The following is an 18,034-nucleotide window of genomic DNA, read 5'->3' as shown; positions in this document are numbered from 1 at the left end:
AATCTTTACGAAAAAACATAATTATGGCAAAGCACTGCACCTACTTATAGAAAGCTATCATAACACAACAGACTTATTCCACAATGAGGCCAAGAAAACGCCATTTCTACATCACAATATGTGACTGCATGACCATTGACTTTGAATAGAAGAGGCATTCATTCTTCTGTTTCATTGTAAGGCACATGATATCAAATGATAAATATATATACAGTTCATATACAAGATCACATTATTACTTATATTTCTGAATAGGTAGCAGTATGACTGTGATACATATGGATCTATTCTTTCAGTTGTCAAGATATGGTGGGGGTTTTTTTTCTAGAATATAAAAGTGAAATACTGCTCTGAAGATAATTCAACAGGGATGCAACAGTCAGCCCTGCAACAAGAAACAATTTCCTTTCATTGTGAATTGAAGATGAGTGTCCTACATGGCATCCCTAATCAATTCCATCTCTGAAAGTTTGCAGTACTCTCTGACAGAATACAGGTAAACATACATTTAAATATCATTACAAATGTATGACAGAGGGGAAAATCCATAAAATTGCAACATACATGTATATTGGGATAAAAAAAGTCTATGGATGTCATACTTAGAGATTGATCAATGAAGACATAGTTTTCAAGTGTAACAAGAAAAAAAGGAAACATTGTCAAACTTTGTCCAAATAAACTTTCATGCAATTAAGGATTTCTTTGGCTCTGTAGAGCCATATTCAAATACAGCTGGACAATGAAAAATAGTTATGTATACCCTTCAATGGAAATGGGGGGGGGGGGATGGCACGATTACGTAAGAAATAAATGTCCACAGTTACTATGTCATATTACAAAATAGAGTGTGGAACAATAGATTAATAGAATACACAGAACATTTCAAGAGAGATGTATCATGCTTTGGGCACTATGGCATGATAGAAAAAGTGATATAACAAAGCAACTATTTCATTGTAGTATTGTTGTAATCACAGCTCGGATAAGTGAGGATTCTTCCAGGGAAAAAGAAAATATATATAAAATGGTTTGGACATTTCTGAAAGATACACAAAGAGTCTCCATGATTCAAGAGACAAGTGGGAGAGACAAAGAAAAATGCCATCATTGTTCTGATCATTTCAACAAAATTTCAAACTTTGCTGATCCATGAATGCCATACATCCTCTTCACCCAAGTACAAGGCAGTGGAGAAGGTTGCAAAAGTACATGTATACTCACTTGCATAATTGTGAAATATCCAATATTCTTCCACACAAAATGGAGAAGGCTTTATTTCCGAAAGAATTCCAAACGAGAAATCATTATTTCAGAAGCACCACTCTCTCTGAAGCATCACTTATACTATGACGCAAACACAAATAATTACAGTCTCCCACACTGATTACCTAACTCTCTACATACAGCCTCTCATTAGCGCTGCTGTGGATTTTGCTCGCAGGTTTAATCTGACAACATATTGCTACTTTTAAATTGTCATGGACAAGAAATTGCGTGCAACGTTGATACGTTTCTCAAGTGTCTTAAGGGCCTATTCATCCTCCTATGCAGTGGTGCTGAGCAGGTAAGGATACTCCTCAGAACAAAGGAAAGACACAACTAGCTACAACTGGGAAGATCTGCCTGGAGGTGAATTAACAGAGCAAGACCAGAAAACCATACTTTAAGGGTGGAAATTTTTGCGGTGTTGAAATTTTCACGCAACCAGAAACTAGCGCACAACTAAAAGCACACAAATATTTCTGCTTGCCATGTGTTCCAGTAGTTGATATATTGATTCCATGGAATTAAAAACACACAAAACTCCTCTTACACAGCCGAGAGCCACAAAAAATTAGTTGCGCGAAAATATCCACTTTTATAGTATTTCTGTGATTTGGAGTTCTATCTTTTGTTTTTCCCTAACAAGTTTTACTTCATATTGTAATTTGTTCATACTGTACATTTCAGGAGAAGTTTCCCAAAGAATACATGTGGATTGAGTGAATCCATCAATATTAATGGAACACATCAGTGAATGTTGGAGCATAATTGGATAATCCATTCAAAAGTCATGAATTTTTAAAGTTTTAGTGCTGCTACAGCTGGATGAGAAGTATCTTGTGACATCACTACAAAACAATATAAAGAAGATATTACGAAATTTAACAAAATGTGAGTTTTTGTAATGAAAAGTACACATTCATTTGATTGGTTGATGACATATATCAAGGGCAATTTTATTCCTCGCTGCTTTTTTCAATAGGTAAGTCAATTGCTCTTTCATTATGGTAGAAAAAGGAAATTCTGCAGAAATCTCTTTGTATTTTCTTTATCATTGTTTTCCTGTGATGTCACCAACTGTCGTAGCGTTCTCATTCAGCCGTAGCAGCACTAAAACTTCAAAAATTCATAACTTTTCAATGGATTATCCAATTTTTCTTGAACTTTCACTGATATGTTCTACTAAATTTGTTGCATTCACTCAATCCACATGACGTACATCTGGGGGAACTTCCCCTTTAAATATTCCCTTTCGTTTGACCCCTTTGATATTCATATAGAATTCATTGTGTCAGTGGCAGAATGTTTTAAGACCTTTCAATCGCTAAATTTGTTTAATACCGATTCTTCAATTGGTTATGTTATGCAATAAAATAAGTCCTCTTTTGATAATAAGTACATATTATTACTGATATGTCATGATCATTATTACTATACCATCGTGATACAGAATCTTTTCAATATGAGAATACAAGTAAAAATCAATGGTGTTATGATTGTAGGCTATCATTCCAAACAAGGTTCCATTTGCCCACAAGTTCCAGGCCATTCAAGAACCTGTGGAGTCCGGCTCCAAGGTTCCGGTCCAACTCTATGCCTTCTGGATGAGCTTGTGTTCCCGGGCCTGGTCCAGGGCTTCGTCGGCCCTCGCCTTGACCCTTGCATCGACCTCTGACCCTCCCTTGGACAGCGCCATCAACACCTCCAAGAGGTTTGTATCCACGACCTTCTCCGCATTCTCCTTGCTACTCTCGACTATACTGGCCAGGATGTGCATGCCTCGCAGCTGAATATCCTTGTCCGGCGAGACGCAGAGAACCTGCATGATCTCAAGCCAGGCTTTCACCTGCATTTCCGGGATTTAGAATGGGATTAAAGCATGATACATGATAAAAAAAATGCATTTATATTGCAAAAATAGATATGAACATGTTATTCTCCAGTCCCCTAGCAGCAAGAATTGTGCCCTTGAGCAAGGCACTTAATCTACATTGTCTGCTCCTTTGGAGGGTGCATAAAGCCACCAATTGCAATGGTAGCTTGATCATAAGCAGTACAGTGCCTTTTTTAGCAGCCACATAAAATTGAGTCCAAACACAAGCTCATTTCTATAGCTTTTACATGCAGGGTTGAAATGCAACAGGTTGTATCTTTTTTTTTCCCTCATATCTGATAGAAAAATCATTTCTTTTTGAAAGTTTATTCCTTTCTATGAGAGTAGACCGAGTGGTTTCATTATCTTAATGGTGACAGGGCGATCCTGACGTGTCAATATTCTTTATATAATATGCATGATTTTGTATGTTTTGCTTCTGTGCGTTTGTTTGTTTCTTTGTTTTGGGGTGGTTTTTTTTTTCCTTTCCTATACTATGAATAAAATTTTGTATTTTGTAATTGTATGGTTTTTAAACTACAAGGCCTCACAGAAGAACAGCCATTGGCTGAAGTGAGTGGCCCGTGGTGAAATAAAATAAACTCAAACTCAAACTCAGACTAAGAAGACAAAGGGGTTGGTTGCATTTGCTTGAGGATGTAGGTTAGTGTGTATGTGTGCCTATGTGTGTGTACATATGCAAGGAGGTGTAGGTATATGCAGGCACACGTAGGTGGAGGTCTTTTGACAACTTTTACAACCATGATGCTAAAAAAATCCGCCTTAGCCCTCAAAGCAACATCCACGGGACATTTTGTAACCATTGCTCGAGAGCCATGGATGATGGGATTTCATACTAGCCAGAGATACTGCTCAGAGGGTTGCAACATCTGCTTTTCAATCCAATGGCCCTGGTTCAATTCCCCAGTCTAGCTGAGCTATGTTGTGTGTAAACATACCATCCACTGTAGTAAGAGGCAAAACACTATGTCCCTCAGATAGGACATTAAATGGAGGTCCTGTGTATGAGAGAGTCACAACTCATGCATGTAAAAGATCCCGCTTCATTCATTCATTGCAAAGAGCGGGTGTTTAACCCAATGAAGTTGTCCCGCCTCAAATCCAACTGGGCCCCATGGAAGACCAGCTATAGCGCAGCTGAATATGCAGCCATCTTCTCGGATGGAAATGAAACAAACAAACCAACAAACTGTGCAAATTCAAGGGAGCCTAAACTAAAAGCTTGCCTTCATTACACACATTTCGTCTACAGGGGCAGATCCAGAAATTCCGTAAAGGGGAGGCGCCTTTACACAATTAAAGGGGGCTAATGCGCCCTCCCTCATTTTTTTTTTCTTTTTATTGCTTTTGTTTTTAACAAAAAATAAAGAGGGGGTGTGATGCCTAGTGCGCCCCGCTCTGGATCTGCCACTGCTCTATGTGGTGGTCCATATCAATTTTCACACTCATCAGTACTAGGTACATGTACCTGATCACTCCTTTACAAGTACAGTTGTATTCATGTCAATACTTTCATTCTGTTTGTATATATATGCTTCTTCTTTATTTTTCTTTTTACTTGGAACATTTTGAGGTTGAATGAGAAGCTCTTCAGTTTTATTTGCCATGATGATAGAAATGGGAAAATTGCATGAACTGAACATGTGGCAAACTGACACATGAGACACAATTGACAGAAAGAGGAAGCAAAGTTTTGAAAGCAATAGAAAATATGCATGTGATAAAGTGTTCAAATAATCTGAAATCATGAGCAAGTTAGACCCCCAGAAGCCATAATCCCTCATGAGCCATTAACTTTGTCATCTTGATTGGCAAGCTGTTTGTACACAGTGCCAACAGCAATCTGAGATCCTCTGAGGTCCTGGGAAGGTAAACATGGAGTTTACACTCTCTCCTCAGGCAACTCCACACTTGGGAATGACTGGACTATTAAGTCACCCCCGAGTCGTGGGGCTCACGTTTCAATCTGATTAGCGGTACATGTATCAGTGCCTGCAGAAGAAAATGCAAAACGCTCGCTTTGAGAATGATAAAGTTTCCTGGTGAATGTTTGTGCAACAGCTGGTCTAATCTAACTTCATATCTACTTGTGATATAAAGTGTGTAAAACCATCTCAGAAGATTCTATTACTCCCCCATACATCACACGCACTGGGTAGGCTTTCGTGATGTCCTTAAAGTGAATGGAATGCCAGCTAACATACAATCATACAACACATTTAGAATCACAAATTATGTTTACTTTCACCATCATAAAATGACCTGTCACATACACACATACACACACACACACACACACACACACATAAAATAAAAATAAAGAATGTCATAATATCAACATTCTTATTGCTCCTGACAAAAAAAAAAAAAAAAAACAGGTTTCTAGTATTTTATTTCAGCTGTCACATTTTAAGGCACAACATTTTCCCCACAATCATTACACATACAATATATTAAGAGTTCAAATATGTGGGTCCTTGAGAGGGGAAAGGTAGTTTCCCACAGTGTTTCTCATTTCATCAGTTTGAGTTGGTGCAATTTAGATAGATCTACAGACGTGATTAAACCTCACGTCACAATCAAAAGCAAGATTTGAAGTTTGCGAGCTGCCATCATCGACCTCCTTCCACTTTTCACCTGTATCTGCCCCCTGTCTATCAATAATTCAATACCGCTAACCACTACAGCCAATATGCCCTAATCTCCAATTCCTCAACAAAACTCATCTTTCTCACTTGTGTCCTCTTCAACTTGATTCCCCGCGGATTAGTTTTAACTTCCAATGATCTAATTGAATCCATCCCGGCAGTGGACATTCCGCGAAACCCTAGAAAAGTGGCGGCCGTTGTTTTAATGAAGCCACGGTCTGGTTTCTAAAATCGGACACTCCCTCATCCCGGGGGGTGAGAATGAATGCATGACATCGGGACTGATTGATGGGGCAATGTAGGTAACCCAATCAGAAATTCATCAGTAACCCTAGCACGGGTTCAAGGTTGTAAATCCTCCGTCCAGGTAAACAGCGTAACACGGGCAGGGATCCAAACCTGATCGCTGTGCACTGGGTAGCTTTGATTTGTGTTGCGTTCATGATGGCAAGTCAAACAATCGGAAGATACATGCAGATAGAGTGCAGTTTATACACCAAGTATAGCCCTCCTTGTTATCTCCAAAGATGCTTGGGATACAGCAGCAACTTCTCCTGTTTCTACACAGCCCAAAACTACCAATCAACCAGGAAATAGATGAGCATCTTTGCTCCTCAAAAGTGTTCGGCACAGGTGACTTACTCGGCATTTCATGTTGCAATAATCACAGAGACGTGTCTCATGACTCTTCTTAATACCCGACACAGAATCTTTTGAAGGTCTATATCTTTCATTCCTTTCAAGTGTAGAATTGTAGCTTTTCTCATTGCAGTCAAATCATGCATGTCCTAGAAAATCAGTGATCAGATACCTGGTACTAAACAAAAATAAGGAACATGGCCACATGGCCACATGGCTCTAAAACCCTTTGCAAATTGCTGTTCTGATTTGAAGGGGAAGGTTGAAAAAAATATTTGCCTTTTTTTCTTTACTGGCAACTTTAACTCTTGGGGGATACTTTGCAAAGCCATGGGGATTTCAGAGTCTGCCCAAAAATCTGTGAACATCATGTCAATTAAGTAAGATATTTAGAACCTCTACCTACATGTACTTAAAGGGATCATATGGTTAAATTTGTTATGACCTAACTTCAGGTTTCTAACATTTGTTGGTGAGATAATGAGAAACTTTTAAAAGAATATGAAAGAGCATTAAGTTCCAAGAGGGATTCAACATTTATTTGATGAAAACTGGTTTTGAAATGGCCAAGATATCCAAAATAGAGCAATCCTAATACAAGGTGGGACCCAACTTTTATTACGATTGCTTTGTTTTACTTTGTTTTTGGATGTCTCAGCCATTCCAAAACCGATTTTCATCTACTAAACTTTGAATTCCTCTTAGAATGGTATGCTCTGTATTATTTCTTAAGTGGTTTCGTGGTATCTCACAAAAAGTTAAAAGTCCAATCCTCCTCTCCACCAATACTATACCATCCCTAAAGCCATCATTGACGATATATGCATTACTCATGAGCACTCTCCACATACCAAAATATATTGTAGTAAGTATGTGGTGATTGAGCAATACTTGCTTCATGTAGACTCAAATAAAAGGGAACACAGCTTTAGATGTACAACAGTATCAAGGTACCATGTAAAAACACAGTATCTTTACTCTTTGACATTAAAACCAGACACATTTTTTTAGTTGCACGTATATTGATAACAAAATGAAAATTTTGTATATGATGCCAAAAAAAAAAAAAATGCAGTGATTGTGTGACAAAAAATTTACAATGATTATTATCTAACATTTCACTCAATACATCAAGCATACGGTACTATGTGTATGAAGATGTATGAAAGCCCATGTTGAAATATGCTGTTGTTCACTTTCGTGCAAATAAATCCGTGCTACATGTTTATCACATAAAATCAACCATTTCAGTGACTTGCACTACAGCTCATCCTCCAATGAATGCATTTTTAAAGGTACCGATTATGCAGCCGGGGCTTGTTAGTAATTAGGCGTGTGCAAGTTACGAAGTGATGTGTAAGCCCCATATGTTGGACTTCGTGCCGAATACAAATGACTCCATTTACGGCCTCCCATAATTGGGACTATTGACAAAGGTCAAACTCTTGAGTCTTCTCAACAAAGCTGTGACAACTGTCTTCGCATTTATGTGAATAAAACAATCATCAAATGTTTTCATTTTGCTTAATTCTTTTTTCAAACAAATGTGAAAACATTCATGCTTCATAAGTATAATGCTTTAAAAAAATTTGACAAAGTTTAATAAAAAATTATTGTAACAGCACAGTTCAATAGATTTGTAATAGTCATTATTTCATAACCTACAAGAAAAAAAAAAAGATTGATGTTTTCAAATTGAAATTGCTAAAAAATGCAGGACATGCACATCCATTGCATAGACTGTGCAACATACACACAAACATTAAATACATTATAGAAAAGACGCTGTAGATGCATGTATAAACATGAACACGTGGACAAGCACAACTCACTCCGAACATTCTCCACAGTACTCACTTTCAGTATTTTGCTGCAGATTTCTTCGTGCGAGGAGAGTATCGCGAGAGTTCCAGCCGCGGCTTTCACCAGGCTCGGGTCTTCCTCGCCACAGAACAGGACAAGGAGTTTGACCCGGTCATTGTCGCCGAGGTGGAGTTCAAAGGCCTAAACGAGGAAAGATTTGAGGAGAATGGGAAGAGAATGATGCTGTAATTCGACATTCCTAAATATTCCATAAAAGGAGAAAAAGAAAAGATTACTGTAAAACCAGACATTTTTGCGACCATGAAACTTTCTTAAATTTTGCGAGGAGCCAAGATTCACAAAAGCACAATGCACATGAATAGTTCTGTCTACACCATGCACTGAATGCCAGTGACAATTCGCTGAAGTTTCATAGATTGGGGAAAAGGCTGTTGGCTACAGTTCACGTAAGGTTCACGCATGCGACTGTTTCTGGTATTCCAGTATTACTTGAAAAGTGTCTTTTCAAAATGGCTTGGAAATTTAGCATGCACCAAAACTAGATCCTGACGAGTCATCTACGATAGTGTCCATGACCATTTTATTCCATTTCAGCCTGACATAAGGTGTTCCAATATACCCCCACACAAGCCTGTGCCTGTGAAGTATGATACATTCTGTTTCACACACAACACATGACCCTGCCTCAAGAATTCTGAATTAAAGGGATGCTCAACTTTGAAATGATATGTAACACATCAAAACTGAACATGTCTAATTCACGCACACACACACACACACACACACACACACACACACACAAATAAGCACCAGAGATAGAATACGTAGGACTGCTACCCCTGAGCTACAGGGGCTTTGAAGTTTAACAAGAGTCTACTCAAGTATAGTGAGTCACCATGTCGTGTTGTTTGGGGCACTTCTTGTGCATGATGGCTGGAAATGATCCTTTCATATAAGAGAGAATCAACACAAAAGAACACATTTTTAAAATCGCTTTTATAAAAATTTATTCAATGAAGAGCAAGAGAAATTATCTGTCTAAGCCAAGGCAATGGAATCTAAAAAAAGAAACAAATACAATGTGACCGCAGTCGATACACTGCAGGGTAAAACATTTGAATTATGTTTGAACCTTTGAGAAAGTTGACCTTCTCAACTGGAATGAACCCATGCAAAACTTGAAAAAAAAAAAAAAACTTTAAAAAAGCACACACAAAAGCTTTAACATAGTGGTCATTTCTGGTGTGATAATAAAAAAAAAACAGAAAAGTGGACATATGTACCTTTAAGAGGCCACACATATAGCAAGATCAAATCAAACAACACTCATCATCACAAAAACTCCGCCTCTCCCATTTGAATTGCTGGCTAGAGCAGCGCCAATTGTGCACGCAACACAGTGCAAGTCAGCGCCAACACCTACCCGGCACTTGAGTCACAGCTTGTAATTCGCCAAATGCGACTAAATAGTCCTTCATTAGCACTTAGCCCCAGCCCTGATAGAATCTGTGAGAGGCTTTCGGAGGAGCGAGACGGGTCAGCAGCGGAGAAGCGTCTCCGCGCTTAATGGCCTTTGAAGTGGATCATTGGGACTCAATTGGTGGTTAGATGGATGCATCTTGATGAAGAGGCGTGGGGAGGGGGAGGGGAGAGTGGGGGGATGCTAACCAGGTTGAAGGTCAGAGGCAACAGGGGACATGAAAGGGGGGAATGAAGGAAATTTAGAGAAACAAAAAAGGGAATTTCATTTATTTCACAATGCCTTAATCCAGAAACTAGAAGATTGATGAAAAGAGCTGTGCCAGTGAGAGCAACAGATAAATAAAGACAGTTCTCCTTGATGATGCCACCAGCAAAAACAAAAAACAAAAAAGAAGAAGAAGTAAGAAGTAAGCTAAGTCCCAAGGATTTTAATCTTGAGTAGTGTTGCGGGATTTTCTCTCCATTAATAAATCTGTATGTAGTTTCCAGTGATATTGGATCAAAAGATGCACTTGTGTTTCTCATTTAAATGGAATCTTATGGGGATACCTTATACAGCTTGCATCACGGCAAGAAAGCAAAAGTTGTGTTTGTTGCCCCTTTTTTTTTTCTCAAAATAATTGACTCTCATGAACTTGACAAGCAATTCATGCCAAACTCATAAGATCTTAGTTAAAATAATGAAGTCCAAACTTTTCAACAAAGTAGTCTTCTCTTTATGATACTGTCTGTCTATCTTACTTTTCTCAATATCATCATCTCTTTTCTGAATATTTCACTCTTATCTTTGGGTCCTACCTCTCTCTATATCTATCCATCTATCTATCCATCTACTTATCTGCCTCTTCTGCCATCTAATTTTTTCAATGGTAAAAATAAAAATGTCTAGGAGACAAAAAGAAAACTACATTCAGGTTGAACCGATCAGTGATAAAGGTTTTTGTTAAATATCAAAGTTAAGAATCCTCCCGTATTCGTCCTTTTGCGAGAGTACGTGGGCTAGTACTTCACAGATCTTTTTTCAATCTGGGCATTCAAATCTTCCTGTCGACTGCATGGCCAGGAACGGCAGACTTATCTGCCTCCATCTCTGCAGACCCACACATGCATGTAGTAGGACTATCGCAAACTGATCAGATACTGCACTTTCAACATTTGAACGTGAGCGAAAGTCATTGAACAGGCGTAAGTGAGTGAGGTAAAACTCTTGAAATACACACACAAAGAATGCCATACAAAGAAAAATGAACACACAGCTCTCCTTCAAACCAATTTAGTTTCTTTGCTTATCTATTATTGTGACTTCATCAATTTCCAAGACTTTTCTATTTATGCTTCAAAAACTCCACGACTTTGACAGACAGACAGACACACACACACATAGACACAGATGCCTTAGTTTGTTTTGTTGCTTACGAGAGTTCAATTTATTGAATGGTACATCTACAATGTGAATTCCCAAGAAGGCCAGAAGTGAGAATTTAGCTGGAAAAAAGGCTAAAATAAGAGCCAAAGGATTTAATTCGATCAAATAGTCAATTCATCCATGAATAAAAATAGCTCCAAGTGAGCAGGAGGAGGGGGGGGGGGGGGGGGGGCATGGGAGAGATATCATAGTGCCATGCCGTGCCCCAATCAAACTGACTTTGACCCCGTTTGCAGTGCAAGGCTCGGCCGCGGCTCGGCCACGGCCAAGGCCACCTTCATTTCAGTGTAAACGCGCAAAAGGCCAAATGCGAGGCCAAAATTGGCCTCGCATTTGGCCTCGCTCTGGAGGTGGTCTCGGCCTTGGCAAAGCCGCGGCCGAGCCCGGCCTTTTCTCAGTGTAAACGCAAACTGGGCCACATGCGCGCCCAGTTTTAGTCTGGCTTCCAAACCCTCTGCCTGTACTATTTCGCTGTTCAGGATATTAACCCCCTCAACGTCGCAAACCAGTATAGTTTAGGTGGTTTTGTCCTGCAAAGCATTTTTTCCTTCGGCAAAGGCCTTTGCCTGAACGGCGAATTCGTCGCCACGGAATTCATTTGGCAAAGGGTCTGAAAACCAGACAATACCAAATTGCGTTTGTTTACAAGCAGAGCGCCACTACGACAATATATTGAAAGGTTTGAATCAAAAGCGCGGCCGAGCCCGGCAGTGTAAACGGACAAAATTGCGGGGCCCGGCCTCGCAATTGAGGCTGGGCTCGGCCGCGGCTCGGCCGCGGCTCGGCCCAGCCCCGCACTGTAAACGGGGTTTTTGTTAGATGAGGGAGTGAAGTAAAATAAACAATGACAGAAGTTCATGAAAATCAAAGCTGAAATAAGCAACTTACAGAATTAACCACACAATTTGCATGAAGGCTTAATATCAGCCATCAGTTTTAAAGGGATGGCATACAAGCATGTAGTATCAGTTGAGATGAGGGTTGAGCTTTTGACTATTTTGCGAGATACGAGATACTAAGAAATCATATATATGAAATGGCAGAGCATACAATTTTAAGAGGAATTCAAAGTTTTATTTGATGAAAATTGGTTTTGAAATGGCTAACATATCCAAAAAACAAACATTAAAACAAAGTGTCCTAATAAAAAGTGGTTCCTACTTTTTATTACGATCCCTTTGTTTTGGATATCTCAGCCATTTCAAAACCAATTTTCATCAAATAAACTCTGAATCCCTCTTAGAATTGCATGCTCTATCATATTTCATAAGAGGTTTCTCATTATCTCAAAATAAAGTTGGAAACTTGAAGCCCCATCTCAACTAAAACTATACCATCCCTTTAAAGGAAACAAAAACCCATAGAGAAATATGGATGGAGTGAAGCAGCAACATTAGTAGAACACATCAGTGAAAGTCTGAGGAAAATTGGACAATCGATGCAAAAGTTAAGAATTTTTACTGTTTTGATGTTGGAACCCCTGGATGAGGAGACTACTAGAGGTTATGATGTCATGTGTGGACAACAATACAAAGAAATACTAGGGAATTTCACAAAAATTCTTTTTTTTCATGAAAATTACACATTCCACCAACTTGATACTGACATAATATTTTATGATAAGGGTAGCAATTATTCCCCCTTCTTTCTGAAAGCAGTTAGTCAAGTGCTCTTTCATTATGCTAGAAAAGTGAATTTTTGTGAAATTCCCTTTATATTTTCTTTTTAATATTGTTGTCCACACATGATATCATAACCTCTAGTAGTCTCCTCATCCAGTGGTTCCAACACCAAAACGTTAAAAATTAAAACTTTTGCATCAATTGTCCGATTTTCCTCAAACTTTTACTGATGTGTTCTACTAATGTCGCTGTTCTCACTAAAATCTACATTTCTCTTTGGATTTCGGTTTCCTTTAAAAGAAGATGAAATTATGTGAAAAAAGTTTACACATGACGGAGGACAGATGATGCAAGCAGCTGCGCAAAACACAATGCAAACGGACACCTGACGGTGAGTGACCACAAATGCTCACTTGAGCCCATCAGCTCAGGTGAGCTAAAAAACCTACTCCACCGCCCCAACGCTTTTTTTTTTTTTTTTTTGTAAGGCCACCTGCGGGGATGAGGGCTGATAACAGAACTCATGATCATTACCCCAGGGTTATTCATAGATACTTAAATCGCACAACCACACATACACCTACTCACACAGGGTTATCCATAGATACTTAAATCGCACACCCACACATACACCTACTCACACAGACCAATCAAGCAACTCAATTTCTGTGTAGCTACTACAGACGACACAATTTCAAAATGCTGTAATGTTTATTAACCAAGGCATCCTTTATCAGAATCATGTTATGACCTTTATCATTTACATTTCTGTTTCCCTTTCCTTGTACTTTTCTGAAATTTTACATCAAACTCTGATTCCATAACTATGCCTTATAAAGATGGTTACCTGATATTGGCTGAAAACACTGCCACTTTTAAAACCTACAGCGCAGGGATGCCAACCCTTTAGGCAGCACTGCACTATTCTGAAGGCGGAAAAGGCATCTAGATTTTGAGGAGGTCACAAACATTTTTTTCTTTTTTGCGAGATGTTTTCAAGAATTGACACCGAGGCTATCATAAATGCACTATTACCCCAGCGCATGGCGACATTTATCGCATGTTGTTAAATTTGCGTTCCAACTGTGATTCACAAAATTCATGAAAATCAAACCTTGCAATCACATAAATACAGTAAATGGTCGAAGGATACAGGCCAGGGCTGCCAACATTAACCTAGATCAAAATTAGAGAGATTCAGAAGAACGATCGGGAAAATACTTGCCATTTTGAAATCATCTTATTGGGGCAGAAGTATGATTTCTGAATCAGGGAATTTGTCATATTCTTTTATAAGAAATACTGAAGTTTTCATGAAGCCTCGTGCAGAATCAGCGAGACTTGGCAACTCTGCGTATTAGCATCTTTACTTGCATTGAAATACCAACTGGATCTTATAGATGAGCAAGATTCTAATTTCTTATAAAGCAGTGGATCAAATAACTTAGTCCTTGTGTGGGATGTTTTATAATACAACCTCCTTAGCACTTCTTACATTAGTCAGAAAAATCAAGGGATTCAGTCAAAAAGCCATCATTAATTTGGGAAAACCCGTCTGTAAAATATCACCAGCTAAGTCACTGGGATGACTGAGTGTGCTATTTCACAGTGCAGGCTGATTGCCTTACTCATGAAGTCGGTCGGAATAACATTTCCTACATTACTATCAAATTTCTTCACCTTTCTGTGGTGTGTGTTCAGTTAAAACCAAATGCATCCTGAAAAGCAAAACATCCACCTTGAAAGCATCCGCAAACAACTCTTCCTCTCTGCCGCACCGAAAAAAAAAAGGGGGAATAAAAAAACGGAAGAGAGATAGCATGTCCGCAGGATTCCATTAATATTGACTTTGGAGAATCTCAAAACTTGGCTTTTCTCAATATTTTCTCTCACGGAGAGAAGGAAGCCTGGCATTGATCTCCCTCCGGGCTGATATCAACCGTCTTGGGAAATTTTTGCCCGCGAGCCCCCAAGAAAAAGTTTAATGGCGGTCCAAAAGCAATTAGTTTCCTGCACTCCTCAATGATCGAGGTTAAGTGAAATGCCTGTGAGAGCCAACAGAACGCTCCTTTGCTCCACATGCACGGCAGTGAGGAACTCCAAATCTGTGATCGCAATACAAGCGCTGGTACAGGTCAATAGCTTGATGCTGACCGATTCTCCCACACCACTTATAATACAGCATTGCATCAACACCCATATGTTTTAATAGTAACTTCAAACAATGGCAGGAGTTTATAATTGGGGCAGACACACACATAAATGTCTCAAGCGGAAAAATGAAAGTGTGAGATAGCGGTGACGAAATCTACAGACCTGATGATACCGTACCTCACTTGTTTTAACATGGGCGGAAGAGAAGGACATCTTTATAAATGCGGATGGTATAAGGAAAATCTAGGACTCTACTCTCAACTGCTCTATATGCTATTCTACAATGTATGGTAATATGTAACACCTAATATTCCACAGAGGTACAGATCTCAAAGGAATCAAGATACTGCAGACACAGAAATTTTCACTGGACGTTAATTTTCGCGTATTTCACACTTCTTCTGGCCAGCACGAATTCTAAACCCCGCAAAAATTTTATATTCTGTGAGCATTTAGAATGGGTTGACAATTCATTCAAGAACGTGCACATTTTTGAGGCACAAAAAAAAAAAATAATAAAATAAAAAATCAATCACGCAAAAATATTATCACTTACAGTACAGGACATGACTAGATAACTGGGTAGTACAACTATTGCAAAATTTCACAGCAATTTTTACTCAGATTCCTCAAATTTCTTGCAAGATTTCTAAAAATTCTTTAGATTCGTGTATAATTCATTTCACCTCCCTCTGGCTAGCACACAGATCAAAAATTCAAATCCTGCATCGTAAAGTTCTTGAATCTGACTTCAAATCAGATATTTCCATGCCACTCTTTTTCTATTCCTCCATTGCAGCAGCTTTGGAATTCTACATCAGCGCTTCAAGCACAATCACCATTGCTATGGGGAATCTCTGAACACCATAATGCAGCCCTCACAATTTCACAGTCAACATGCATTCATCATGATCCAGATACCTACCCAGTGCAGTTCTTGTTTTGTTTTTATCTTCGGTCAACATCCTACACAGTCCCACATACTAACAAGTGTGTTAGCTGGATGCTGCATTATGCATTTGGTATGCTATTTGCATTATTAGGAATGCAAAGAAAGAAAAAAGAAGACAATAAAACACTTTGGCAATCCCAGATGAGCAATGACCAGTTGAGTTACGACTCGCACCCCAGCAAGAATCTGTCACCCATAATGCATCGCTGCAAATTATGGCATGGCGGAAAGACAATCTTCCCACACAATTCCCAATACAGCCACTCAGATTAATGCAAGAATACTGGGCTCGTATTGTACATTTAATACTGGCACAAAGTTCACAAAAAATAATGCCCAGTTTGCCAGAATCTTCTTCGAGCTACATTCATAGGGGTGGGGTGGGAAAGGGCAAGTATGTAAAGTGGGTGCAGAGATGGAGGGGGTTGATTTCGGACAAAGTCTTTCCAATATGCCAAGAAATTAGGGAAGGGGAGTAGAAACTGGGGGCGGGGAATTCAAACCATGTTAAAGTCTTAGGGCAGGTAAATTTGTTTCTCTGCTCACTCTTTTTTAAATGCTGTGTTGCTACAGAGAACTGTAAAAAAAAAAAAAAAAAAAAGCTCATTAACTACAGTGACTGAATGATATATCATCACATGATGAATTTATAGTCAGTGGTTTCATAACAGTCATTTGCCAAACTTAGAATCAAATAGCCATGACTCAAGAATTTGTTTATTACCATTGATGATTTCTACACATTCCACTCTTCCATAAACCCTGCTCACAATTTAGGAATTAAGCAATACACTGATTTAACCCGTTGAGGATGGGCTGATTTTACTACAATACACATTTCCAATAGACACTTGCCCAAGTGTTTACAATACTGGGGATTTATCCTCAATGGGTTCATCTCTAAATGCTGTTTTACTCAGCTTTTGAACCTTAATTATAACAAAACCTCACAATGTGCGTTGATAAAGCATTCTGACAGGTAATCTATCAATCAAATGACCAATCAATGAATCAATTAATGATTCAAATACTTAACAAGATTTATAATGGATACAAATTTTCAGCAGTAGCAACAGCACATCACTGGTTTCATGACATTTGCTCCTCCAACAACTGCTCCCATGAAATATCTGCATGCCATCAAAAGCCAAACATAAAATTCTACCCACAAACATGACCGTAACCCTAATCCTAATCCCCACCGCAAACTAAACCTAAAACTCTATTACAACCCTAACCCTGTTGCCTATACTTGGAGAAAATAAGACAGGAGCAACTGTCGCAGGAGCATTACCAATGGTAATGCACGGACATCTCCAGACGCTTAATACTTCTAGTTATAGACAAAATATCTCTTTCCACATGGAACATTCAACATTTTGGTTTCAGTTTGCTTTCAGTTTGCATTTTCAGACATCTACAAAGATTGTCTGATATTTATTCATCGAATTCTAATCAACACCAGTGTTAAGAAAAACCCTATCCCTCCCCCCCCCCAAAAAAAAAAAAAAGAGAAAACAACAACAGAAAGAGAACAGGAAAGAACTAGAGATATTCACATCATAACCGGGAATAGAATTTGGATTTGAATTATACTCTAAATTCACAAGTTTTGCTCAGAGCACCAAATCACTTGCCACTAGAATGTAGAGTGAGCTTTGGGCTGGAAGTAAGCCCATCTGAGAACTAAACAAAAATGACACAGTAACAGTTTACAGTCATAAAATATTAACTTCTAAAATAGCTGTACCTAAAATAGCATTTGAGCTTGGGTGGCAATAACCTTTGTTTCTTGCAGTGCGTCTATTTCAAGGAGTTTGAAGTAGCTGAGGTGAAGACGCTGTCTTCTTCTTCTTCCTTTTTTTTTTCTTCCATGCAGGCAAAGACCAAACAATGAAGGAAGAATTTTTCAATACCTGAAGTAGCTTTTAAAATGTAATCCACTAGTGCTGCCATACCTGATAACCACACAGGTTGCTGGTGGCAAGAACAGAGTTATAAATAGCCGCAGTCACACTGGCAAAAGATTGAGAAGTTTAAGATCTAACATTTAGCCTGTTTGACCGCAAACTCCACGAAACTTCTCGGGAAAACTTCCTGCAAAATTTTCCACTCAAACTAGGGATA

General features: G+C 38.8%; 1 protein-coding gene across 1 annotated transcript in view; it reads right to left on the bottom strand.

The window, feature by feature from the left end:
* Positions 1–2,712: 2,712 nt before the first annotated feature.
* Positions 2,713–18,034, bottom strand: part of LOC140239926 (protein unc-45 homolog B-like) — a 41,333-nt gene continuing 26,011 nt past the window's right edge. The window contains exons 17-18 of the mRNA XM_072319744.1: positions 8,305–8,451; positions 2,713–3,112 (exon numbers count right to left, since the gene is read on the bottom strand). Of these exons, the coding sequence (XP_072175845.1) occupies positions 2,858–3,112; positions 8,305–8,451 (402 nt within the window). The 3' untranslated portion in view covers positions 2,713–2,857. The remainder of the gene's footprint in view (positions 3,113–8,304; positions 8,452–18,034) is intronic.

Source organism: Diadema setosum, chromosome 16 (genome assembly GCF_964275005.1).
Source record: "Diadema setosum chromosome 16, eeDiaSeto1, whole genome shotgun sequence".
In the NCBI taxonomy this organism is placed as follows: Eukaryota; Metazoa; Echinodermata; class Echinoidea; order Diadematoida; family Diadematidae; genus Diadema; species Diadema setosum.
The sequence above is the reverse complement of the archived record's forward strand: the minus strand, read 5'-3'. Positions and strand labels throughout refer to the sequence as shown.